The following is a 26,491-nucleotide window of genomic DNA, read 5'->3' as shown; positions in this document are numbered from 1 at the left end:
TTTTGCAAAATTATATATGTTACGCAAATAAATTATAAACACAAAATATAAAATATATATATATATATATTACTTAAACTGTGGCAATTTAAACTCTCTGTAGATTGTTAAAAGGCAAGTTACTTCTTGTTTTTAAACACTTTTTAACTATCTGTTGCCATCTACCGGTGTAAATCCGCAGATTCGTTTTGGTCTCAGGTGTAATGTTCCCTCTAAAGGTAGCTGGAGCTTTTAACTGCAGTCTGTGTGGAACATGGGTATTTATAAGGCATTGGCAGCACCTTAGCATACGCAATACCATGCAACGATCATCATCTGTTGACGTTGGCATGGGACGTGCGTCTATTTGATACCTAGACTGAAGGGGCCGGGTTCAAACAAATAGTAGCCTACGCATGGGTGGACTCTGACTGGTTTACTGGTTGATGTGTGTGTTGTTTTCCTGTATTTGTACAGTAGTCTGTCTGTGCCTAATTGCCTATATTATACCTCTATGGTCTGTGCATACAGTAGGTTACATGCGTAGACTGTACAGTGGTGTAAAGTAACTATTAGTACATTTACTTAAAAAATAAATCACTTATGTTTGTTGTATTTGAAGCTTAATATTATTTACAATAGTGAAACATCTGTGGTGTTACAGGTCAAAATTGATGACATTTATGTCAGGAAAGAAGGTAAACATTTATTTATATTTCATAAATCCAAACTTTATTTTGCTTAACAAGGACCAATTTCTCTCTCTCTCTCTCTCTCTCTCTCTCTCTCTCTCTCTCTCTCTCTCTCTCTCTCTCTCTGTCTCTCTCTCTCTCTCTCTCTCTCTCTCTCTCTCTCTCTCTCTCTCTCTCTCTCTCTCTCTCTCTCTCTCTCTCTCTCTCTGTCTCTCTCAAACAAGAACTATGAATGCCTCTCAAATTCTCAAAACCTTTGATACTATTCCTAGAAAGTTCTGAATGACTGATATGTCAACACGAGAGGTAATACACTTTTATAGCTGGTTTGCTAAACTCTTCATCTTTATTGTGTGTGTGTGTGCGTGTGTATGTGCACGTGCACACGCGTGTGTGCGTGTGTGTGTGTGTGTGTGTGTGTGTGTGTGTGTGTGTGTGTGTGTGTGTGTGTGTGTGTGTGTGTGTGTGTGTGTGACAATATGGTTTGTGATCAAAATATCACTTTCAATTGAACATTGAACATTGGCAAGATAGATCTCTTGGCGATGCCAAATTGGCGATGCCAAGTTGGCGTTAAGTGTTAACGGTGCTAAAGGTGACAAACATGAACTACAAATGCCTCACAAAACCTTTGATACTATTTCCCCGTAGAAAGTTCTGAATGACTGATACATCATGTCAACAAGAGAGGTAATACACTTTTATAGCTGGTTTGCTAAACTCTTCATCTTTATTGCGGGTGTGTGTGTGTGTGTTCACGCGTTACAGATGTGTTTCTCACATGTGCGGCAAGTGGCACTGGTTTTTATGTCCTTGAGGCTTGGGTTCGGGGCAGCCGCTGACATCAATGTGGGTATTCCCCAGAGACCTCCCCAGGTCCTCCAGAAAAAAGCCTCCTCTTGGGATTGTCCAGTGTTCCATCCAGGATTTATTTCAGTCCACACTACAAGTGTGTACGCATTACGCAGAGACATCCAAATATTGTAAAATACAACCATTGGCCACCTCTTGGTCTGCCAGCATGTGTAAGTGCCAGTTACCTTGTCTAGATTGTCGACGACTCCTTTGTTTTTGTTGTAATCAGAGATCATATCTAGCCTTTTGCCCTCCCCACTGCTCACAGCAGCATTCTTATAGTCTTACATTGCGCTGATCAGAGCAACGGTCACCGAATTATAGCCATTTGAAATGTTATACACTGCTGCAACACCTTTTGCCCTCCCCACTGCTCACAGCAGCATTCTTATAGTCTTACATTGCGCTGATCAGAGCAACGGTCACCGAATTATAGCCATTTGAAATGTTATACACTGCTGCAACACTGCTGTAGTGCCCCCTATGTGTGCAATTTAGGCTTTTTTGGTGTGACTATTGACATGGCAGACCCCTGAACAGCATTTTTGCCCTGTTTGGTGAGGATTGGAGCAATGGTGTGCCTGAGGCTGCGGGGCCCCTGGTGTGACTATTGTCATGGCTGACCCTTGAACAGTGTTTGTGTCAAGTTTGGTGCAGTTTGGAGCAACACTGTGTCTATGGCCCCTGGCTGAATATTGACTATGACTATTGTCATGCCAGACCGCTGAACAGTGTTTGTGCCAAGTTTGGTGCGGGTAGGAGCAACGGTGCGCCTCTGGCACCCAGGGGCCCCTGATGTGTCCCCTGAATAGATAAATATTGTATATTTATCTATTGTATTTCTTTCAATAGACATGGTTCCTAAGGAGATAGGGCCAGCGCCGAGTTTAGACCCGTTTTAGGGGTGCTCAAGCATCCCAGAATTTCCATGCACCAATAAAATGAAATATATAATTAAAACTAAGTCTTCTACTTATTTAACGGTATTACTGCCAGTGTGGGGTTGATGCTCGTTGGGAAATGTCACTTTCATTTTAATTCTGACACTGGTTTTAAGAGTTGGGCATGTCCAAAGATATAGATTTCTGATGGGTTTTGCAGTTGCTTAATTAGAACTCTGTTTCAGGCTTGGTCAGCTGTCCTCTGTAAATATAGGCTGTTTACCATCAGTAGTTTCATTTTGATATTCATGATTAAAAAAAGTGCCATTCATGTTCTCTCCTTTACTGGATAGTCTGAACCTGAATGTCAGACCAATTGTGGTAACCTCCTCCAGTATCTCTGAGCTAACTATCAATAACAGGCCAGTAGCCTACACAGTGACAGCAGTCCAACTATCAAAACAAACAGGCACAATCAGAAGCAGTACAGTCCAGTTTTATGCATGTGTGCCTGTGGTATGTCAGAGCAAATTTGGAATGCTGTATAGCCTACAGTACATTGAATTATAAAATCAATAAAAACATATTAATAAATCTTAATTTTGTAAATAACAACAACCACACAATAACATATTTTAGATCTGAGCCTTTTGTATGACTCATACTTTTATGGAGAGAAAGGCATCATCTGAAACTTATATCATATATATTTGTGCCAGTAATATCTTTCCGTAGGCCCTTAAAGTGTACTTATTGAAGGTTGTTTTAACAAAAAACAAACAAGCAAATAATAATCTTAATATATTTATAAAACATGTTGTCTCAAGAGTCAGGCAAACCATGCCCACAACAGCATCTCTATACGTCTCTCTGACATAATGTCTGATTATGTAATGTTGACCTTAACTGTGACCTGTTCGACCCCAAACATTAATCTTTTCAAGGGACCTGCAGTGTGTGGTGTACTACTGAACATTCCCTCCAAGTTTCATGACAATCCTCCCATAACCTCTAGAACCTGAACTATGAAGGAAAGGTCAGAAAATTCCAAAATTTTGAAAAGGGACACTTTATTGGGTCTTAAAACAACTCAAATGCTAAATTTTGTGTGTTCAAGTTGCATTCAAGTTATCCAACACTTATTTCAAAATATTAGTAAAGATATACTAGGAAAACTTACCAGAACTGCTTAAAAAATAATTGTTTGTTAGTAGTGCATCAACCTCTCCTGTTTAGTTGATGGAAGCCATTTTGGGTCAGACCACCTGAGGCTCTGTAACTACCTGCAGTGCAAGCAAACGCACGCACGCACGCACGCACGCACACACACACGCACGCACGCACGCACGCACGCACGCACGCACGCACGCACGCACGCACGCACACGCACACACGCACACGCACACACACACACACACACACACACACACACAAAGACCCTCATAGATGGATAGCCTCCAGGGCCACACCTGACACCACACAAAAGAAAAATCTAATCATGTGGATATTGGGATCCACATCGGCACAGCGTGCCTCAAATTGTGATATCGGACTTCATGTGGCCAGCCCATGATATCAATATCAATGGTCAAGGTCCAAGGCTTCTTTATTAGTACATCCTGTGTACGGGTACATAAGAGTAACATTCCTTAGATATTGTAGCAGCATAAAATTAGCCTGGGAAGCAAAGCTTCCCAGGGCTATGATCCAGTCGGGAGCGGAAGTAGCCCTACGTCACCAGGCGCGTCATACGCGTCATCAGGCGACCGGATCGCGACAATCCGGAAAGACGTCACCCCAAAATAGGTCCGTCCTAATAAAATCCTTGATGCGGCGTAGTTTAGCTTATTTTTTAAATATAAATGTGAGTGTACTTTCCGGAGACTATTTAGCGTCTGTATTATCCGTATTATCCCACGGGGAAATTCTATTCCATTTAAATAGGGATTGGGGAACCAAAACAAAGCGGCACCGCAAAACCGGATCGCGACAATCCCGAAAGAGGATTATTTTTTATTTATTTTTTCAGTAGGCGTGGCCTAGACCGGATCATATGGGTCTTTAGTAACGCATACCAGGCTTTTCTCCGAGGTGGAAAGACTGGTGACGCGAGGTTAGCATAAAATAGCTAATTATAGCACTTGATTCACATCACGTGGCATGGCACAGGCACAGCATTTGTTTTTGCCAATAGCGTTGCACAATGTTGCAACACCTCTGTGGCTGGGGTTCCTCTGATGCTCGCAACACATGCAAGTAGACTGGCCTGAATCCAAAGTAATTGTCATCGCCAGGCCTGGACAGTCGGGTTGCGAAGACTATGTTTTCGTCTGTGTGTGTGACTGTGTTTGAGTGTGGCAGTCTGTGGGCAGCTAATATCCTGCACCACTGGAACGATCTGCGTGAAACTTTGCTCACAGATTTAAGATTCCATTTGGGAAGGGCCCGTTTTGCACAGACAGCCACAAATCATGAATGCAGCATCCGATTGGCACGCACACTCTCAGGTGTTTTCAAATCGGCCTCATGGCTTCACATTTCAACCAATAACTCATGATGCGACTCCCCATATAGGCCCTGCCCATTTCTGTCTTGCACTCCCCCTTTCTTTTGTGTGTCGCCCAGGGGGTGCCAAAACCCTAACCTTTAACTTCACAAAAACTATGCCTAAACCAAAATTCTATAACCTCACAAACACTCACAAACACTATGCCTAACCCTAACCTCACAGAAACTATGCCTAAACGTAACCTCAAAAATATGAGAGAGTCCGTTTCTGTCTGACTAGGTTTTCCACCAAGTAGCGTTTTCTTCAAAACACACTTCTTCTTGCTACTACTGCAGATTGTGTCCAAAACTCGCGCAAATCGGTACACATTATCTCTGGATTCATGTGTATCTCAGATTTTCCATATTCCATTTCAATTGGCTACAATTGACTTCCAAACTTTACAGGAGGGGCCTATAGCTGTTTAGCAAAAAAAGGCTCAAATCATCTGATCTGCTCCACATTTTAATCACACATTGAGGGGCCTTTAAACAATGCGATTACACCACCGCCCATAGGGTGTGTCGCAAATGCTACAAATGTCACTGTTTGTTGCACCAAATTAAGTACATTGTCATGCGACAATAACAGGGTTTTGAAATTCCATAGGCCTTCTGTTTGTCTGTAATTGCCTTCAATGCTTTGTGACTATCACTGACTGACACACAGCCACCATTTCTAGTTAGACTCTGAGCTGGATGTGTCTGCACACCTGTTGTGCATCGATCTAGTACATGCACACCGGATATAGGTCACCCACACCCCCACCACAAATAGTATAATAAACATATATACAGTACAGTGCAACAACAAGGCAATAACAAAGAAAATCAGCAGTATCAGTTTGTGAGATTAGCTCCGTTCAGACAAACAGACAGACAGACAGACAGACAGACAGACACACGCACGCACGCACGCACGCACGCACGCACGCACGCACGCACGCACACACACACACACACACACACACACACACACACACACACACACACACACACACACACACACACACACACACACACACACACACACACACACACACACACACACACCCTGTCATAGACACACACACACACACACACACACACACACACACACACACACACACACACACACACACACACACACACACACACACACACACACACACACACACACACACACACACACACACACACACACACACACACACACACACACACATCCTGTCATAGACAGATAGCCACACCATAAAACATGTTTTTTTCAGACAAAGTGCTGACACCACAAAAATAATCGAATCATGTGGATCTGAGTACTATTCACATGGGAACGGCGTGGCTCCATTGTGCCCCACTTCATGTGGTCATAACATCAATGTTCAAGGTTCAAGGTGTTTATTGAAGAAAAGGGCAATCTCCACAGACGATAGGTTGCTTTATTGCCTTAAAAAGCTTTGTTGCCTTATTTTAACTTTCTTTATTGCCTTTATTGTCACATCTTGTGTATAGGTGCATAAGAGTAAATTTATTTGTTCTCAGATATTGTAGCAGCAATAATAGTAATAATTACATATTAACTTTAAATTAAATATTAATATTAAAGCCTTTGACCTTCCCCGGATCATAAAACACCTAGCCAAGTTTCTGCCCAATCCCACCTGGGGTATGATTAAAAGACTATTGAAAATATCTTAATACTCAGCACCCCCGGGGGCACGGTGGCGCAGTCGGTAGCTGTCGCCTCACAGCTAGAAGGTTCTGGGTTCGATTCCCACTGGGGACGCTGTGGGCGCTGGGGGCGTGTCCTCTCCTCCGCGTCATCAGTGCCCATACCCTATGTGGGGTTGGCGAAAGGGCCTTTCTGTGTGGAATTTGCATGTTCTCCCCGTCTCCCCTAGGGTAGGTACCCTCACAAAAACATGCAGCAATCCTGGTCTCTATACTGCCTCCCCCTGGTCAGCCAAGGCGCCTGATGGAGGGGAAAGGAACTGTTCCTTCCACGCGCTACGTTCAGCCGGGGAAACTCCGTGATAAGAAGGCTTGTTAGCTCTCTCATGCATTGAAGGAGGCTTTGGGCTCGGCTCTGGGCTCTCCCTAGGCTGGCAGAGGGAGTGTTGCGCCCAGGATTATTTAGACAAAGGGCTTTGCAAAATCGTGGGATAACATTTTTAAGTTCAAAATGTAATAAACTTACTCAGCACCCCCGCCCCATGAACAACTCCTTAAAGCAATATGGCTTTTGATAAAGGAAATTTAAATGTGTTTTCCTAATCCATCAAATAACGTTTAAGGGAGCCAAACTAGTATCAAACTAGTATCAAACAGGCCTATAAAATGTTAGGGTAAAACAGGGTGAACTTTTATTACAATATAAATCATGATGAGGAAACAGTACACTGTTGCATTTCAAACCGATTGTATCTCACATGCTGTAAATATGATTGTCTGATCATTACAGTATATAATATCACAGCATGGCTCTTTTGAAATTATGCCTACTCAAGGGTACTGTAAAAACAAATCATTGCATTAAAGCTCTATTATGTTATTTGTTTTAGTGAATACAATGATATTTTGTCCAATCTGTATGGTAGAATATGTTAATACAATTGGGGTGGTTGTATTTAGTCTCGAGTCTCAACCTTTGACACGATCCTGTTTCTGGTTTGACACAAATTTAGACATGAAGGTCAAAATTAAATTTCTCCCCAGAGCAAGCAGGCAGGCTCTATTAGCTCAGTGGTAAAAATGTCTGCACATGTGCACGAGACCTGTGTTCAAATCCAGAGTAGAACAGGAAAGTTGTAGCCTGGTTCCAGACCATAGACCCCGCCCACTCTCAGTCTGATAATCAGGCTAGGAAAGTTGCACAGTGCAGCTTTAACATTCCAAATGTTAATGGGTTGAATCATGATCAAGACTTTGTGCTTTCTAAAACTCTTCACACTTTCTATGAATGCCTGAAGAAAAGGATCTCGAAATATAACAAAATATGCACAAATGAAAAATAAAATTGGGTAAAAAAAAAAAGGTTTCAAGAATGACATGAATGATGACAATGTGGATTTACAGGAATACAATGTCATGTAGCAGATGCTACATGGTACTTTTGTATACATACAAAAATAATTTCAGAAGAAAAATGCTTGATTAACATAAGCTACAAACATTTGTTAGATTTGTGGGACTTTGGGTATTTTACTAAAGGTTTACTGTCAAGCATTAGGCAATAGCGTTTACTCTGTCTGCTGCAGATACACTAATTATTTGCTGATGTAGCAGCCGCTGGGAATCGAAAATGCCAAATTTGTTTTTGGCCCAGTGTTTGGTGTGCCCTTAGCCTTAGCAGTCCTAAATACTGACGTATGACTTGCGTAAAGACCAGACGGGGCTTGGAGCTGCTCTCGACAGAGTCAACTTGTTTGCCAAACAAAGGGAGGTTGCACAATTAGGGTAGACTCAGGAGATTGATGTTAATAATCAGGTAGTCTGTTAATTATTACTAAGCAGGGGACAGGGGACGTGTTCTCTAACTGTACACTGGGGATATGTCACAATGCCATCCTCCAGTGAATTGCATGCAAGTAATTCACAAACAACTCTAGTAACGTTCTATTTAAAGTTTCATCATTGTTTCAAAAACAGACTTCAATTCATCTCATCAAATTAATCATAAAAACATGTAATAATATATACTGATGTGTTGTAAATGACTTTCATGGTATTTATTTACCATTTGGTATTTTGTTTTCAAATGACACACACACCATCATACTGTATGAACACTGCTAATACTACTATGAAAGGAAAACATTAGTATGAATGCCTTATCAGGAGACTTATGCATTTTGCATGTTCTGCGTTACATTATACAATATGTACAGTAGTCTGTTGTAAAACATCTTTGTATAATGTTTTATATACTGGTATTTTTATATATATCACACAAATATGTAAATAAAATATGTCCCCTCCCCCATACTGTATATACATCCCAACAAACACAGAGTTGGAGAGTGTAAATTGATCTACAGAACATTTTACACATTAAGTAGGGCACAGTCACCATTACAGATGTATTATTGAATTAGGTCTTCATCACCACCACAACACAAGACTTAACAATAGTCTACATATTGGCAGTTGAGAGAACCAACCCCTGCTATGTACTGGCCCTCAGCACTCAAGACATACTGTAAGCTTTACACTCAAATCACCCTACAACTTAAACCCTAAAAATGTGCTCCTCAGAGCAAACAGTCTCCACGAGGCCAGGTAGCTTATTGTGGGCCAGCAATGTTTCACGGCAATCGGGCGCTGTGTTCATGATTTGAGGAATTGTGTTCAAAACGAACCACTCCTGCAAAATTTTAAAGCCAATCTGACAATCGGACAGACCCGTCTTGATCACATGACTTCAGAGATAATGTGTACCGATTGCGTGATGTTTGGACAAACTCTGTTGGAGTAATATCAAAACATTTGGGGCAGAGGTTCTGCTCTGTCAGTTTTTCTACTCTCAGTTTTCAGTACTTTCAGTACTGAAAAGTGCCAAGTGCATTGATCTGTGTAAAGATGTATATTCCATGTTGACGGGATTTGTTTACATATGCTGTGTCTGCACAGAGGATATTTGGGAATCATCATGGTAATATCATATCTGACTTCTGTTTCATTTTAGAGCAAACATATACAGTACAGAATATAAGATATAAATATTTGGTTTGCACATGATAAAGCACGATACTTTCAGTCCAACAACATGGCCATTCTTTAAATAAATAACAAGTATAGTTATTGTAAAAGCATTATGTACTGTAGCAGCATAGCATTCAAATGATATCTCCACCAAGGCCTAATTACCAGTTTGCTCATTATTGCTCTGCTCATTATGAAGGTTGTCCTGATGTTGGCCTGATGGTGGCGCAAGATAAAAGGTCATGGGGTCACCAAAATCAATAGGTGGAGAGCACTAATGTTCACAGCAAATTTCATGGAAATCTGGACATTACTTTTCGAGATACTGTATGTGGGTCACAGACAGACAACAGGCTCACACAGGCATCCTTACATAACCTCCTTGGTGAAGGTAAATACAAGTCTAAGTAGTCTACATATTGACACTAATTGCCGTTATGATGCCTTTTGACAGTGGCATGACAAAAGGAATATAGCTCTGAGACCATTGCAAACCTCATCCTAACATCGAGGAGGACATTCTCAGGTTGATAATGTCAAATAGTATCATACAGTATAATGGGATTTAAATTGTTATTTATTACACCCTTTATGTAAAGTTGGGTATTTTTCAGTTTTTCTATTAATTTGGAGACATGCAACAATGCAAATTGTATGGGAAGATGGGTTTTTCTTATAGAAAAGAAAATGTCTGATGTTATTTTTCAACATCAACTTTTTCTTTTCTTTTTAGGATTGCTTCAATGCGAAATCTGACAGAACTTCCAGGCAATGCAACGTCACAGGAGCATTTCTGTTATAATCAAGAAATGTAATCGAGAACCTCTCTTTGACCTGAATCTTGATTGATTGATTGATGTAGTTTATTTAGAAAGACATGAGAATAGTACATGACAGTACATAACAGTACATGGAAGTACAAATTCACAATACAAGGTCTACTAAACTGGAAACCCTCATTAAGCATTACGCTTGTTTAAGATGAGGACCCCATGCACACAAATCATGATGAAATATAAGAGGCAGGCAGATATACACACTACTATACAGAATGTCATACAATCAGCTTTCAGGTTACTGGTATGACGAGAGAAAAAAAATATATATATATATATACAAAAGAGGAAAATGAAAGAGGGGGGGGGGGGGGGTAGGGAGGGGTAGGTTAAGACTTAGACAGGGGCCATTTTCGAATTGCAGCCTCCTGAAGGTGTATCTTTAGGGCAGTTTTGAAAGTGAGTAGGGTTTTACACTCCTTTACTCCTTTTGGTAGGGCATTCCACATTTTTGATGAATAGCATGAGAATGAGTTCATACCCTTAGTTGAGCCAAATCTGGGTTGAACATGATCAGTGGAGCTGCCTCTGGTGTTATGATCATGGACTTCATTAACATTTTTGAAGTATTTTGACAAATACAGGGGGATCCCAATGTTGTGGTGTATCTTGAAGACCAGGCCCATAGCAAGTTGCTGTACTCTGTCCTCAACCCTAAGCCATCCAATCCTAGCAAAATGAGCAGGGGTTAGATGGGTTCTGTGATTGAGGCCAAGAAGTAGCCTTACAAGTTTGTTTTGGGATGTTTGGAGCCTTGTTTTTAAGGCCTTGGAGGTGTTGTGATACCATGAAGTGCATGCATAATCATAATGACCTTGAATGAGGGCCCCTGCAAGAATCTTCAGAGTATTCTTACTGACTAGGCGATCAATCCTCCACAAATAGCGTGTTGTTCGGTTGACATTTTTGATCACTTTTTCGGCGTTTTTGTTACCGGAGAGGTTTGCCTCCAAGATGGAGCCCAGGTAGGTAATTTCATCCTTTCTTTTGATGACATTATCACCCACTTTGATCGTGAAACTCTCTGCCTTGCTAAGGTTAGGACTGGACCCAAAGAGGATGGATTCAGTTTTACCCAGGTGTAATGAAAGTTTGTTGTCAGAGAGCCAGATGCAGATCTTGTTGAGTTCGGAGCTGAGAGTTTTCTCAACCTGCAGCCTGTCCCTGTCCGAGACTAGCAGGGCCGAGTCATCTGCGAACAGGAACAGCTTGCAGTCGCAGGCCGATGACATGTCATTCACATATATCAGGAACAGTAAAGGTCCTAGTATACTTCCTTGTGGGACACCACAAGTCACAGGGAGGGGGGGGGACTGGGTGCCGTTTACTTCCACCACTTGCTCCCTCCCTTCCAGGTAGGATCTCATCCAGTTCACTGACGTATCATCAAAACCTATTGCTTTGAGCTTATTGATCATAATTGGGTGATTGACGGTGTCAAAGGCCTTTTGGAGGTCCAGCATGACCATGCCGCAATATTTGCCCTTGTCGACATCTTGTTTGATAGAGTCGTTCAAATAGAGAAGGCATGTGTCAGTGGAGTGGTTTGTTCTGAAACCAGATTGGAATTTGTAAATTAGATTTTTTTCGGCAAGATACTTATCGACCTGTTCATAGACTATTTTTTCCATGACTTTCGAGATGGAGCTAAGAATAGAAATAGGGCGGTAGTTGCCAGGGTCTAATTTGTTTCCTTTTTTGTACAGAGGGGTCACCCTTGCTTTTTTGAAATCGTTAGGGACCCGTCCCTGTATGATGGAGAGGTTTATTATGTGGGTAATGATTGGAGCAATGGAGGCGGCCGAGTCTTTTAGAAATTTGGCGGGGATATTGTGGAGGCCTGTGGCTTTGTGTTGATGAAGAGCACTCAATTTTTTAAACACCTCTTCTGTTTTCACAGGGGAGAGTTTAAAATCATCTTTCCGTACACCCTGTTTTTTGTAAAATGAGTCAACATGTTCTTCACCATAGCACCCAGAGTGAGGGGGAAGTTTTTCAACCAAATCTGAGGTTATGGTCGTGAAGAATATGTTGAGGATTTTACTCACTTCATGTTTGGATGTGATGAGAGTGTCATTCAATCTCTGCCAAGACCATCAATAAAAACAATTTGCCAGCTGAGGTTTTGACACCCTACAACATGACAATTACATCAAGTTTCAATGCATCTTGATGAGAAGCATGTAAACACATAGCTCTGTTCCAGGGCATTAGTTCTCTATAGAACTAATGCCCTGGACCAGAGCTAGTAAACATGTTCTAGATTCATTTTCTCAGTGGGCTTTATTTTACTTTATTTTATTATGTTATATTATGTACAAGTAAATGTGTTTCTTTTTGGTTACTCAGCATTGAAGTATCCAAGTTCCCAAAAATACTCAAATAAAGTATAGACACTAAAAAAAAATTAGTAGTAATAGTAGTAGTAGTAATAGTAGTAGTAGTAGTAGTAGTAGTAGTAGTAGTAGTAGTAGTAGGCCTACAGTACTCAAGTTGCCTAATATACTTTGTTACTGTCACTGGTTATCATCCAAAGTAATGATCATTCATTGTTGGTGGTTACAGTACAGATTTCGCCGTTAGATGTCACTATAATCCCAAACTCCGATAGTTCCTCATCCTCATGTATGCCCAGTAGCCCAATTAATAAGAAATATTTGTTTTTGAGGAACATACATATGGTCGAAAATACAAGCAGTAGCTATTTGGCCTTGTCATTAGAGGTGTAGAATTATAGGGAAATGTAGGGAAATAGCCTACAACTCCACCAAATCTACATTTCTGCACAGGCTACTAGGATACTGTATAAGTCGACTAGTTGGTCAGATAAATTATGTTATTTACTCCACTGCGCCCTCTACAGATCTGGCCATTGGTAATTTATATTTATCATCAGATCTGTAGAGGGCGCAGTGGAGTAAATACAATATTTTCCATCTGGTGGACATATTTTATTTTCTACCCAAAAAGTGTATTATACAGAGAAAATAGGGTCCTGAAAGGCTTCCCACCCTGGAGAATAGACTTTCAACAACACAAAACTGACTTTGTTTCGGTGAATAGCAAAACGGTTTTGTTTATTTTTTACTAAAGTTGTAGACCTGGCACGGTAGTGGAATTTTCAATCTATGAGCAGAGCAGCGCGGCTGGCACAGCTGTTATAGAGAACTCACTAACGCTTTGGACCAGAGTGTCGACCCCCCGGACGGACAGTGAAAGCTGATCCTCTCTGAGCTCTGGACAGACAGAGGCGCATTTGATTTCCACAAGACGGCGGGACGCAGCGCAGCTGATGAGCTCTAGTCTGGTCTCCAAAACCAAAACAGGACAGAGATAGATTTAGGGACGCAATTATGTGACCAAACTTTGGAAATCACTTCAGTTCAAACTGGCTGGCAGAGTAGGATATCCCGGAATATTTTTGCAAGATGGATTATTTTAAATATATTTATTTTATTTGGGGTCTTCTGAATTTGACGGTGATTCCCAGATCCTTTGGTGAAATGTATACGTCGCTGCTGAATGTTAAACAGGCAATCGATGTTGAACGAAAATTGATCAGTTATTTAGGAACGTACATCAACCACGAGTTAGAGAGACTGGAGGACGTAAGAAAGTGAGTAACAGTCATGCATTATTTATGCTTGTGTTGTGCGAAATGTTGCTTGAGTTTTGCGTGTGTGTGTGTGAGAGAGAGGATAGAGAGAGAGAGAGAGAGAGAGAGAGAGAGAGAGAGAGAGAGAGAGGGGGAGGGAGAGAGAGAGAGAGAGAGAGAGAGAGAGAGAGAGAGAGAGAGAGAGAGAGAGAGAGAGAGAGAGAGAGAGAGAGAGAGAGAAAGCTGCGTGCCATACGTGCGTGCGTGCATGAGTGAGTGGTGAATTGGTGATGGGGTGGTAATGCGTGCATGTGCATCTTAATTGAGTCGAAACTAGGGAGCTAGGGGTCCAATTTAATCATGTAAAATTGTTCAATTAATCTCAGGATGAGAAATTATTTCCATTTGATCCCAGTTTGTTAGTTTTATGTTGGTGCATATGAAAGTTTTAGTGGAGGTGGTCTACTTGAAAGCTCTGGTGATGATGACCTTTGATAATAACAAAAAAATATCAGTACTTTCACTAAGGGGGAGATGACCATGATGTTGACCATGATGTTAGGGTAGGAGATTGTAGTGATCATTGGAAATAAGGCATTTTAAACCATTCCAGTTCCCTTCTGGTTATGTTGTCTAACTTGTCTTCTGCAGGTTCTATGCAAAGGTGTCTGATCTTCACCAGCGTGTTTACGACGATGAACCATCAACCACCATGGCAAACCCACTGGTAGCGTTCACCCTGATCAAGAGGCTCCAGTCTGAGTGGATGAATGTGGTCCACAGCAACGAAGCCCAGGAGAATACACAAGGTACACTGCCTTCTTTAAAGACACATCTGGTGCTCATATCTGACAACACCTCCATCAACAGAATCAGATCCCTCATTCCCCTCTCTCTCCCCATGTGTTCTCTCATGTCACCACCCATCACCCAACCCCCAAACACCCTTTGGCCCTTCTGCTGTTTAGCTCTCAGGTCCAGTTACGTGGAGGAGGAGGGACGCCTTCCAAAACTGGAGGACCTTCAGGGGGCCGCTATGGGGCTGATGAGGCTCCAGGATGTGTATGCTCTTCAAGTGGGGAGCCTCGTACGAGGTCGTTTCCAACGAGTTACTAACGGCAGGCCTATTGATATCTACATGCCTGCAGTATCTATTCCTCTATCTGGTGATGACTGCTTCCTGGTTGGAAAGGTACACCATTCCTAGTTTTTGTGTCATGTATTCATTTTACTGTACACCACCTCCCTCCTTGTTTCCCCAATCATATTGGTAGTAAGCAACTAATCAAATTAATAATTGGTGTTAGATTTAGGTGCCAATGTGCATTGACAATACTGTTGACTACTGTCTGTCACTCTGTCTATGCTTGTACATTGGCACACAGCACACACACATGGCTCTAGGTAAATCAAAAACATTATTAATTTGATTAGTTGCATTTCTAGCCTGACATGTTTTTAATCTGCTGTAGTTTTTAACCTGAACTGGAAAACAAAAATCAGCCCAACGTTTCGTGTCTCTCTGTGAGATGTGTGAGGAGGATTTGGCAGATGGTGCTGTGTGAATTAGTTTAACTGATTAACATATGATACCCGAGTTTAAAACAAATTAGTTCAATGCCTGTCAGTCATTCTGTGGCAGGATTCCAGACAGAGAGGGGAATGGTGAATTGTATGTATGTCTTGGAACTTTTCTTATACTAGACACATTCTTCTATCATGCTAATATGAAAAAGTCACCCTATCCTTTAAGTTTCCCCAGAATGAATTCCTTTTTCTTCTCTTTCTTTTTTTGAGTGCTTGTGTAGTAGGGAAGGGCACTGTGTGGGAGGGAGATCCCCTTGTATGGAAAATACATTATCTCACTCTGCAAAAGTCAACAGGAATCTAGAGACAATAGAATAGAGGTAGCTGGGGGGGGGCTGAGATAATCTCGGACTATCTTTAAACAGGATGCTTAGTTACTTTAGGGTGTTGTCAGATTGGCATAGTAACAGCTGGCTGCAACTGCTTTTATATGCCTTTAAAGACAGACAGGTTTTTGAAGCTGCTGTGCTTACTAGTCAATGTTTCTTTGCAAAATTCAAAACAGTTGTCCATTAAAATTATGGAATAGATTGTTTGAGGTAAGCATCAGCCATCTAATTGATGATTATTAGCCTTTGAATAAGTTAATACTCACTGTCCTGCTATTTGTGTTGGGTGTTTCACAGGACAAGTATGTACAGTATTGCTCTGCTTTAGTGTAGCCTACATAATGACATGTTGGAATAATGGAGCGTGGCTATTTGCAGGTTGCCTATGAGCAGGAGGATTACTACCACTCTGTTCAGTGGTTGGAGGAGTCAGTGCGTTTGTTCAGAGGAACAGGAGGGGACTGGAGCCCAGAAAATGAAGGGACGTTAGAGGATGCTTTGGACCACTTGGCTTTCTCTCACTTCAAGGTGGATTTGAATGACTCACTCACACCAGATGTAAGCCAGTCAGCCTGTTGCAATGCATTGCGTAAATACTAAACTTAGTCACTGTTGTTTCAGACAGGAAATGTTTCCTATGCTCTCAGCCTTTCCCAGGAGTTACTCCATCATGGTAATTATTTCCCACATAAAACACAGTGCACTCATTTGACTAAATCCAACAAGTCTAAACTAACATCATTTGCATCAAGCAACAGCATGAGTTAATTTCTTTGTTACTGTATATTCCTAACAAACAGTGCATTTACGCTTTTCCATATGCATTCCAAGAATCATGCATGATTATCATAATAAATGCTTGAAAATGCACATTTGAAAATGCACATTTGATTGTATTTCGGGAGGTGGATACTGTGACTTGCCTTTCTTAACTCTGATAACACAGAAACTGTCTGGATACGGTTTGTGTTATTTATTTCGTCTCAGATCCAATGAATGGGAGAGTTTTGCTGAATGTTGAGAAATATGAGAAGTTGCTCATTAGTCCACCCTTACCTATCAATGGTGATGGATTGAGGAGACCCAACACCACCTATCTAAGAACAAGGAATACCTACGAGAGACTCTGTCAGACCCAAGGCACTCAGGTATCCATCACTTAATAATTTCTTGAATTATAGAGAGAGGGTATACCCTGAAATAATCAGGATAAGTCAAGATGCCAGTTTACTAGTAGTTTGTATTTGACATATTCTGTCAATGTTGTGCGATGCTTTTTGCACGTGGCAATAGAATGTAGAGATCTGACTGCAGCCTCAAACAGAAATGGCACTAACATCTTTCATGTTTTCCAAATAAGGCACATCTTTCTCTGCAGGAATTCATTTTCAACATGAATTCATATTAATAGCATTCACTACTCAACCTTGTGGCTGTGAGAATATCTTGCTTTGTGTGAATTTGGAAATGAGTAGTATTCAATTTTTTTGTATAATATACCGTATAAAGGAGAAAAGCAAAAAAGCTGCTTTCCTGGTTCACAACTGGAAATAAGCTTCAAATATACTTTTTTCATTCCTCTACAGCCAAAGCATTATAAAAACCCCAGACTGTTCTGCGACTATTTCACCAATGGAAACCCTGGACTGCTGCTGCAGCCAATAAGACGTGAAGTGCTGAGCATACAGCCATATGTGGTCCTGTACCACAACTTCATCACAGACTCTGAGGCAGAGAAGATCAAGCTGTTGGCTCATCCAGGTGTATGTATGCACAGTGAGCTCTCATTCTCATTCACACAAGAACATTGATCAATTTAGGCTTAATTACCTCATAATCTTTTATACCAGCAATATCAATACAGATACATGGGTACAATTCACCCATATTAGATTTAATTTTAAATATTAAATTATTAAACTTTGAGTATTAAAATTGAGTCCATGTCCTTGTAGATATTTGTAAAATACGCCACCTACGGTAGTCTGGCTGTTCGATTGTGTTTATTTGATTGATTGATATTAAGACTGCTGGGGAGAGTGATATCCACAGTATTAGTATGGGCTCTATAGGGATTACAGTTATTTTAGGAAGTTTCCCATCAAACTTGATTTTTCTTTCTCACGGTTAAAGCTTTTGGACCTGTGCTAAGATGTTAGGTTTTCACCTGAGTTACAGTACAACTTTGCTTACATTGGTTATAAGCAGCTTCTGTGTAAGCAAATTAATGACCAGCTTACCAATATAATTGGTGGAATCTCTAATAGGTTTTAATGCAAAGGCCTGTTGGGAGTGCCTTTATTTTGTGATGGCATTCAAAGGAAAGTAGAACATTGCTGGATGGATTAGACATTTCTGAGAAACTCTTTTGAAAAAGAGTTGTTTTTCTTCCAACAATTTTGCGGGGCTTAAAGAAATATGGGATACATTACTATGAAGACTTGTCCAAGTCCCTCAGACTGTGCAAATTACCATGGGCTCCACTGGTAAACGTTTATCCCATTATTATAACATATCACTACAGTAGCTATTGGAAGGTTTACTGCATGCAGTATATTGTCATAAGAGAAATATATGCTGACTCAGTTATTTTGGAAATATCTGGTATTAAACTCAAATGATATCCTATAGCTGCTGTGAGGTTTTGGCACTCTTCAGGCTAGTTCCATTCCCTGCTCAGCTGGAAAGCCCTGTACTTATTCCGTCATTATGTCATCTTGTGGGTTGATTAAAAACAGACGCAGTGGATTAGTCCTTTGGAGCAGGAAGAAGTCAACGGTGTCATCAGCATGACATTCATTTTGCTCTTGTTTAATTCCAGGATTTCAGTTTTTAAGTCTGAAAGTATAAAGCTAAAAGGAAAGCTTTATTCTTAACGTTTCTCAGTTGAAACAACAAAAAAAGAAAACAACTTTTGGTGGTTTGATTAAGAGTGATAGACTCAATCCTGAACATCTGGACTTTTAGACTTGGATTTTGAGATACGTTCTAGAAGGCTGAGAGTTATCCTTTTGTGAAATTAGAAAGTCATTGAAGACTGATGTTTTATATTAGCCATGTTATGAAGTGAGTGATTCTAGAATAATAACGAACTATTAGATACATTTAAAAAGGTTATACAAACTAGATCCTCAAGGTTCAAGGTGTTTATTGTCATCTACACATATTGTACAATACAGTTTGTAGCAACATTATAGGTGGTGAAATTCTTTTACATCAGGCTTCCTCTTGAGAGTCTGGGTATGATCAAAATCCAGGCAGATAAAGCCAATCCATCAACACTTCCATCATGACAGCTTGTGTGTGTTCTTGCCAGTTTTTTTTTCTTTCACATTCTTACCTACCTACAATTGTATATCTGTTTTCAGTTTGGGCACGCTCACATGCCTTTAATCGTGTTTTGACAAAGTGTGTAGATGGAGCGCAAAGCTTTGTTGCTGTATCAGTGGTGAAAGTAAAAGGCTGTTTTCTATCTTTATTGACCAGTTGCAAAGATCTGTGGTGGCATCTGGAGAAAATAAGCAAGCAACAGCAGGATATCGCATCAGCAAGAGGTACAATGTGAACATACTGTTTCTTATCAGGAATCTTTACTTGTGTATTCTTCCACTACTGTCTTACGTAATTTGGAGTTTCTCCTGAGATCGTATGAAACGTGCTTCTGATTTCATATATACATATGCTTTTATAACATATAGCCCATTTTTATTGCCTGCAAAATCTAAATAATAATAATAAACTTTTTTGTAGAGCACTTGTAGAGTCACAAAGAGCTTAACAGAAGAATTTCACAACACATGCAGTAAACCAATAAAACATAACAATAGCAGATGAAAGAAGAGAAATTAACAAAGTAAAATGTTTGTTAATCAGTAACAATATGACTAAATATGAACTATTTTACAGTGCATGGCTAAAGGACACCGTGCATCCCATTGTTGGGCAGCTAGACCAACGGATTTCCAAGCTCACAGGTCTGAATGCTCATCCTCCATATGGGGAGTACCTTCAAGTAGTGAATTATGGAATTGGTGGACACTATGAACCCCATTTTGACCATGCAACGGTAAGTTCAAAGCAAATTTTACAGGTATAAAAAGTGACATTATGGTTATGCTGTGAGATAAAGTCTGTGATCCTCTGTATATTTCTAACTTTCAAATGTCTTCAGTCAGCTTCAAGCCCCCTGTTCAAGCTTAAAACTGGGAATCGTGTGGCAACCTTTATGATATATGTAAGTGAATTATTACTGAAACAATTATACAGTACTGTATGTGGAGTGTGTTTGTGTTCCAGAACATCACTTTTCATCTCTCTCTCTCTCGCACGCACGCACGCACGCACGCACGCACGCACGCACGCACGCACGCACGCACGCACGCACGCACGCACGCACGCACGCACGCACGCACGCACGCACGCACGCACGCACGCACACACACACACACACACACACACACACACACACACACACACACACATGCACACACCAGACAAAGAGTCAGGTGAACTGGTCCCAAACAAAGTCAGTCAGAGGTAAGAGATGACAATAAGTCTATAAACCTCGGTAAATCATTTTCAGACCCTGATTGTGTTCTACAGTGTTTTTGCTTGATTGACCCTAACCCTTTACCCTGATTATATATATATTTTCCCCCTATTCTTCTATTTGAGATGGTTGTCTCGTGTATTAGTAATTATTACTATTATTAACAATATATGCAGATGAGTGAACTGTTGCTTTGTTGGAATTTAAATGTTTTGTCTTGATGTATGTTATATCTTTTGTGTTTATTTATTTTGAAGTAACAGTTTGCTAAATTGGCATAATGATAGTCAATTGATATCATTTCTTATTATATCCCTTTACCTCTGACAGAGTTGGTTTGGGACGATGTAATCAGTTCAACTGACTGTCGTCAGTTGGAGAAATGTGAGTTAGTTTAACAGTGTACTACAATGTCCTCACCCACAGCTCAGCTCTGTTGAGGCAGGTGGATCCACAGCCTTCATCTATGCTGACTTCAGTATCCCTGTTGTGAAGGTAAATGCACAACTTACAGTAATGGTTCTCAAAGTGAGGTCTGGGGGGTCCCCAGCAAAATAAACACTACTTTAACCCATTGAGACCTGAAGCCGATTCTACATGTCTCCTAAATCTCAACAGTATTCTGAAAAACGTATGTTTCTATATCAGCGGTGCTCAATCTTTTTCATGTCAAGGACCCCCAAAATTATATGTATTTGGCCGCGGACCCCCATAAAAATATTTTGTTCCAGGGACCCCCCAGAAGCAAAGATTTGAGTTAAAAATGTTAGCTTTAAAAATATATATATTCAAAGATTTGCACACATTTTCAAAAATTTTCAAAAATAGCAGATCTACAAGCTCGTAGCGCGGCACTCGGTGCCGCGCTATGAGCTTGTAGATCTGCTATTTTTGAATAGCCCAAAGTGTAAAATAATGCTTTTTAGCTCAAATCTAAAAATGACACAGTTCTAGGTCTTAATGGGTTAACCACTACTACAGTATATACAATGGCTATTTGAAAAGAGCCAATCTACAAGCTCACAACATACTGTAACATGTTGTGAGCTTGCAGATCTGCTATTTTCAATAGATCTTGACATTTTTGGGGGTATTTTCTTTTTAAACATTTTAACAACACTAATTTGTATTTGCAGCCAAATACGTATTCATTTGGGGGTCCTTCACATGGAAAGGTTTGAGAACCACTGACTTATAGTATGTCAGGCATTACAAAGTTTCTCTTTTATGCCTCAATAGAATGTTTTCACACAGCCCTGACTCTGTGCAGCTGTCAAAATGCCAACAGGTCAAATCACATTATAACATGAATGTAAAGTGGCAGCCATAAAAACATTTATGACATGACTATTAAGGCTATTGTTTAAAGTTGAGGCTGAGGTTGTTTTGGTTAAATTAATTGTTGTTGACACAATGACACTTTACTGCTCCCACTGTGGTGTTCAGCCTACCCTTGGCATTTTATTGGGGTTTCACTTCACTGTCTGGGAATTCAGAACATATACTGTAGTGACTGTAGAAGCTCTCAGTCGTAGTTCTCGCTGCAAACGGTTTCTTCATTATATTTGGAAGTTTGAACACAGCTATGTTTCACAACATAACTGAGGTTATTCTTTCCACTGTTTCTCGTATTCCAGAATGCTGCCATCTTCTGGTGGAATCTCCACAGGAATGGCCAAGGGGATGATGACACCCTGCATGCTGGCTGTCCTGTACTGGTTGGGGACAAATGGGGTAAGAGAGTACTACAATGATGGCGATGTTGTTCTATCATACAGGAGTCATTGTATGAAAGCTAGACAACATCTGTACTGTATTATAGTGCAAGTCAGTCTTGGAGTGCTGCTCTGGGATGCTAAACATATGCTACTGGTTGGCTTCTACTCCACACCATTTCACCTCATCCTGGATACATGTGGCCAGGACCAAACTGATCTCACAGAAGTGTGTAGTCACAGTGGCAGGATTAAACAATGGAAACATATTGCATTGCATATAGGCTCTGTGCATAACTGTAGTCCTAGGTTTCCAGAAGGTGACATAACCATTTCCTGCTTCGTTTGATTGGCTCTGCAGCAGATTTGAACTGGGAACGCATGTGAAGTTGTCATAATGTCTTTCCGGTTCAAATCTGCTGCAGAGCCAACCAAACGAAGCTATGGGAAAATTTGCTGGAACAGGAAACGGGTATGCCACCCTCTGGAAACCTGGGGCTACAGTTATGCACAAGTGTGTTGACCAGTTAATTATCAAAGATTACTAAAGACTGAAGAATGGTTTTATTTATATTACTTTTAACTTTTAACTTATATATATATATACCTGAGTGTGTGTGTGTGTGTGTGTGTGTGTGTGTGTGTGTGTGTGTGTGTGTGTGTGTGTGTGTGTGTGTGTGTGTGTGTGTGTGTGTGTGTGTGTGTGTGTGTGTGTGTGTGTGTGTGTGTGTGTGTGTGTGTGTATATATATAAAAACTTGAGAACTTGTTCTTCTGCTTGGATGGCTGGGTGATTGAGTTAATTTATGTTCCAGTGGCGAATAAATGGATCCATGAACACGGCCAAGAGTTCCTGCGTCGCTGTAGTCGTGATCCTGAAGAGTGAGAGGGGTGGAGCAGTATGTTGGACTGCTTGGAGAACAAGACCCAGCCTCCTAGGGGCACGCTTGCAGGCAGAGAGAAGGAGGGAGCGTCTATTCACCGGGTGAATAGACGGGGGAGGTTAGAGCTGTAAAGGAACAGCCTACACGTGTGATTGGAGCTCCAGGCTGCAGGCTCCAAGAAGCAAGGAGCATAGAGCGGACACTGCTGGAGGGGCAGGAACAGCACAAGGCTGCGTTGGTTTTGGGAAGGTGGGGTAGAAGGGTAATAAGGTTTTTGGCAGCTCTCTTGCTCCCACTGCCCGCTCCCTGCAGATGGAGAGAGGCCTCTACCCTCACACACTGGGCTGGTTTCAGTTAACTGTGTAATGCTGTTTGCCTCGACACCGAAAGTGTGTTTTTCCTGAACTATACAGCCTTCAAAAACATATGCAAAGAATTAGCAAGTTTCAACATGCAAATTGCCACCCTGATGATTCTAATCAGGGATATCGTTTCAGAGCCCTTCTTATCTAATCAGTTAGATCAGAGCTAAGGAATGTAGAACGAGACCAGCACGCCCTCAAGAGTTAAATTATCACTCCGGATTTTGCTGTGTGCTATGAGTCAAAGGGAACCATCATTCTGAGTGTTGACCACATGAAAAGATGTGGTCATTATTAGTCATGAAAGACGGTTTTAACTTGTTTTCACGTGACTCACCGTCTTGTGGCTTGTGGAATTGTGGAATTGTTGAGCCAATTCCGCTTATTCTTATTCTTTCGGCTGTGGAGGCCAAGCACCATTAATCATGTTCTGTAAATCAAATCACTGGGAAGCCATCTGCTCTAATGTTCATGTCTGAACACTCACTCTGTCTGCATACCAGTCAGTCAGATATTAGTGCCTATAAGTAGGTCAGAGAGCTCATCTGAAAAGAAAGTTCATGTTTACTGTTTGTTTTTGAGCAGAGGGTGAGCTGGAAGGTGGACTGTAATGCGGGGGTTTTCAAACTTTTTTGTTGACCAAAAGGCACACCAAAGGGCAAGTCAAAATCACAAGTGTATTCACTGTATTCAGAGAGAAAATTGCAGATCTACAAGCTCACAACGCATTGCATTGTGTCTGCTATTTTCCACTTTTTTTCCAAAACAGGGAACCAAGTTTAAAGTGGTTAAATTATACTGTAATGATAATGTAAATTAATAATATAGTTGTAAGGTTGTAAAAATGTATAGTTGTATATATTGCAATAATGATGTATGGTTGTCATAGGCACACCAGGACTTGACTCACAACACACCAGTGTGCTTCGGCACACTGTTTTGTAACCATTGCTGTAATGTACTGCAAGGGCTGTAAAGGCTCCATGGGGCCTCTTTGTGAGGAGGATTCTTTTAGTGGTCTGCTCCTTGAAAGTCTGCTATTTGAGAAACAAGAAGTGTTGAGAGACAGGGAAGGGGGAGGAAGGAATAAGAATCTGCTCACCTTCATTTCCCCTCCAGTATACCACGCACGCGCGACACACACACACACACACACACACACACACACACACACACACACACACACACACACACACACACACACACACACACACACACACACACACACACACACACACACACACACACACACACACACACACACACCAGGGACGTGCTGGCCACTGGGAAATTCGGGAAAAATCCAGAACGGCCGCGCCATTTACGGGCCACCAAACGGCCGGTAGGCCACCCAAGAAAATATTATTGAAAAAAAAAAAAACGAAAAAAAAAGAAGAAAATCCCAGAGCTGAATTTTGGTCCCAGCACGCCCCTGACACATACACACACACACACACACACACACACACACACACACACACACACTGACAGGTGACAGCAACCACACACATAGGCACAATCAAATACAAACCCACATGTATAAACTCTATGATGAAAGGTTGTTGCCCATAGAGTGGAGGAATGATGCATGCTTTTAACAGCAACAGCACAGCCTCTTGGGGATGATGGATAGGAGTCTCCTGCTTACAAATTATAAAGGTGAATGGGAAGTGGAGTTTAAATCATCCCAATTATTGTTTTACAACAGGATTTTGATTTGATTTATTACAGTTTACAATAAATGTGTGCAATAAAGTGTAAACTGAACCTGCATTGAGTGTGTGTCTCTTGTGGGTAATTTTGAACTGCATAAACCAGCCACATGTCACATTTGATGGCCTATTTTTCATGTGATTGTGAATGTGAATGTATCTTTTCTTTGTTCCCTCTTAGTCAATAAAATAAAATGCTAAATTACAGAGCACACCCTCTATGTAAGTTTCATTATTTATTAACATTGTAATGTTTCGATTTTTTTGCAGGAGCAAAGTGGGACTTGAATTTTTCCAATGGTTTGCAGGCCAATATGTTACTGTACTCTGTGAATGGTTGCACCACAACACATGGCTTTTGAGGGCCTTGATTCTATACATTAGATATTTTTCCACTAACATATCAAAACATATCCTAATTTAATGCACATGATGGAACACCTAATGGCACTAGTACTTGGCATAGTATGTGCGCAAATTAAAACTGGCTGACCTAAATAGTGATCATCGTAAAAAGATGGATATCACAAATTATGTAAGTGAATTGCAACTTTTTAAGTGCATTTTATAATAAAGTAGCTATGGATATGGAGCTTTAATGTAGTTATCTACTTTAGAGGGATAAAGACATGAAGGCATTTACTATTTTAACACTTAAGATTGCAGAAGTTGATGAAGTTCACATGGTTCATGATAGTGAAAGTAATGTAAGAAAGTGCTGCTCTCTAGTGGTGAAGAAAATGAACAAATTGAATATCTCTATGGCTGTTAGTCAATATTATGATTACAAATAGTCTTTGGTTGTGAATCCACAGTTGTTTCAATAATTTTGACAGTCACAGTACAGATTAGAGCATGACAAAAATTGCATGTGGGAAGAACAACAAACTCATCACTGACGGAGGAATTGATCTCCTAGCCGTCAAATTATTTATCAGCAACGAGAACAACACCACGCGCAGGGCGCAGGCCTATTAAAATAAATGTAAATACATATAATTGAATCAAGTTCTTTCACTTATAATGTATTTCAATTTGTTTTAAATGCGGCCTACACATACGCCATGTCCTAGTATGAGCGAATAGGGGAAGGGGATCAAACGTCACGTGATGCCTTTGTTTGACCCGGAGAAGCGTCAGCTGTCCCGGCGCCGGGTCAAACAAAGGTGCTTATTGGTCAAAAGACCGGATGTGTGTGTCAAAGAGTATGCGCTTAAACCATTGAGTGACTTGAACTCAATTTCCCACAATTCCACAGTGAGTAGGCTACAGCGGCAGTGGAGGCGCGA

At 40.8% G+C, this 26,491-nt stretch overlaps 1 protein-coding gene across 1 annotated transcript; it reads left to right on the top strand.

The window, feature by feature from the left end:
• Positions 1-13,606: 13,606 nt before the first annotated feature.
• Positions 13,607-25,404, top strand: p4ha3 (prolyl 4-hydroxylase, alpha polypeptide III). The gene is made up of 13 exons (XM_080428178.1): positions 13,607-14,086; positions 14,717-14,874; positions 15,034-15,257; positions 16,360-16,509; positions 16,603-16,654; positions 16,969-17,129; positions 17,568-17,744; positions 19,468-19,535; positions 19,888-20,047; positions 20,153-20,215; positions 20,957-21,025; positions 22,168-22,264; positions 23,060-25,404. Exons 1-13 carry the CDS (start codon positions 13,899-13,901, stop codon positions 23,128-23,130), a joined length of 1,638 nt encoding a protein of 545 aa, XP_080284304.1. The 5' UTR covers positions 13,607-13,898; the 3' UTR covers positions 23,131-25,404.
• Positions 25,405-26,491: the final 1,087 nt, after the last annotated feature.

This window comes from Gymnoscopelus braueri (genome assembly GCF_963280865.1).
Source record: "Gymnoscopelus braueri genome assembly, chromosome: 5".
Taxonomy (NCBI): Eukaryota; Metazoa; Chordata; class Actinopteri; order Myctophiformes; family Myctophidae; genus Gymnoscopelus; species Gymnoscopelus braueri.
Note: the sequence above shows the minus strand (reverse complement) of the source record. Positions and strands in the feature narration are given on the sequence as shown.

Excerpts from the sequence above, each read along its gene's own strand:
- p4ha3 (XM_080428178.1), top strand. The coding sequence starts at position 13,899 with ATGGATTATTTTAAATATATTTATTTTATTTGGGGTCTTCTGAATTTG. Across the intron at positions 16,510-16,602 it reads TGGCTTTCTCTCACTTCAAG|ACAGGAAATGTTTCCTATGC; the intron begins GTGGATTTGAAT and ends CTGTTGTTTCAG. Across the intron at positions 20,216-20,956 it reads TGGCAACCTTTATGATATAT|CTCAGCTCTGTTGAGGCAGG; the intron begins GTAAGTGAATTA and ends CCTCACCCACAG.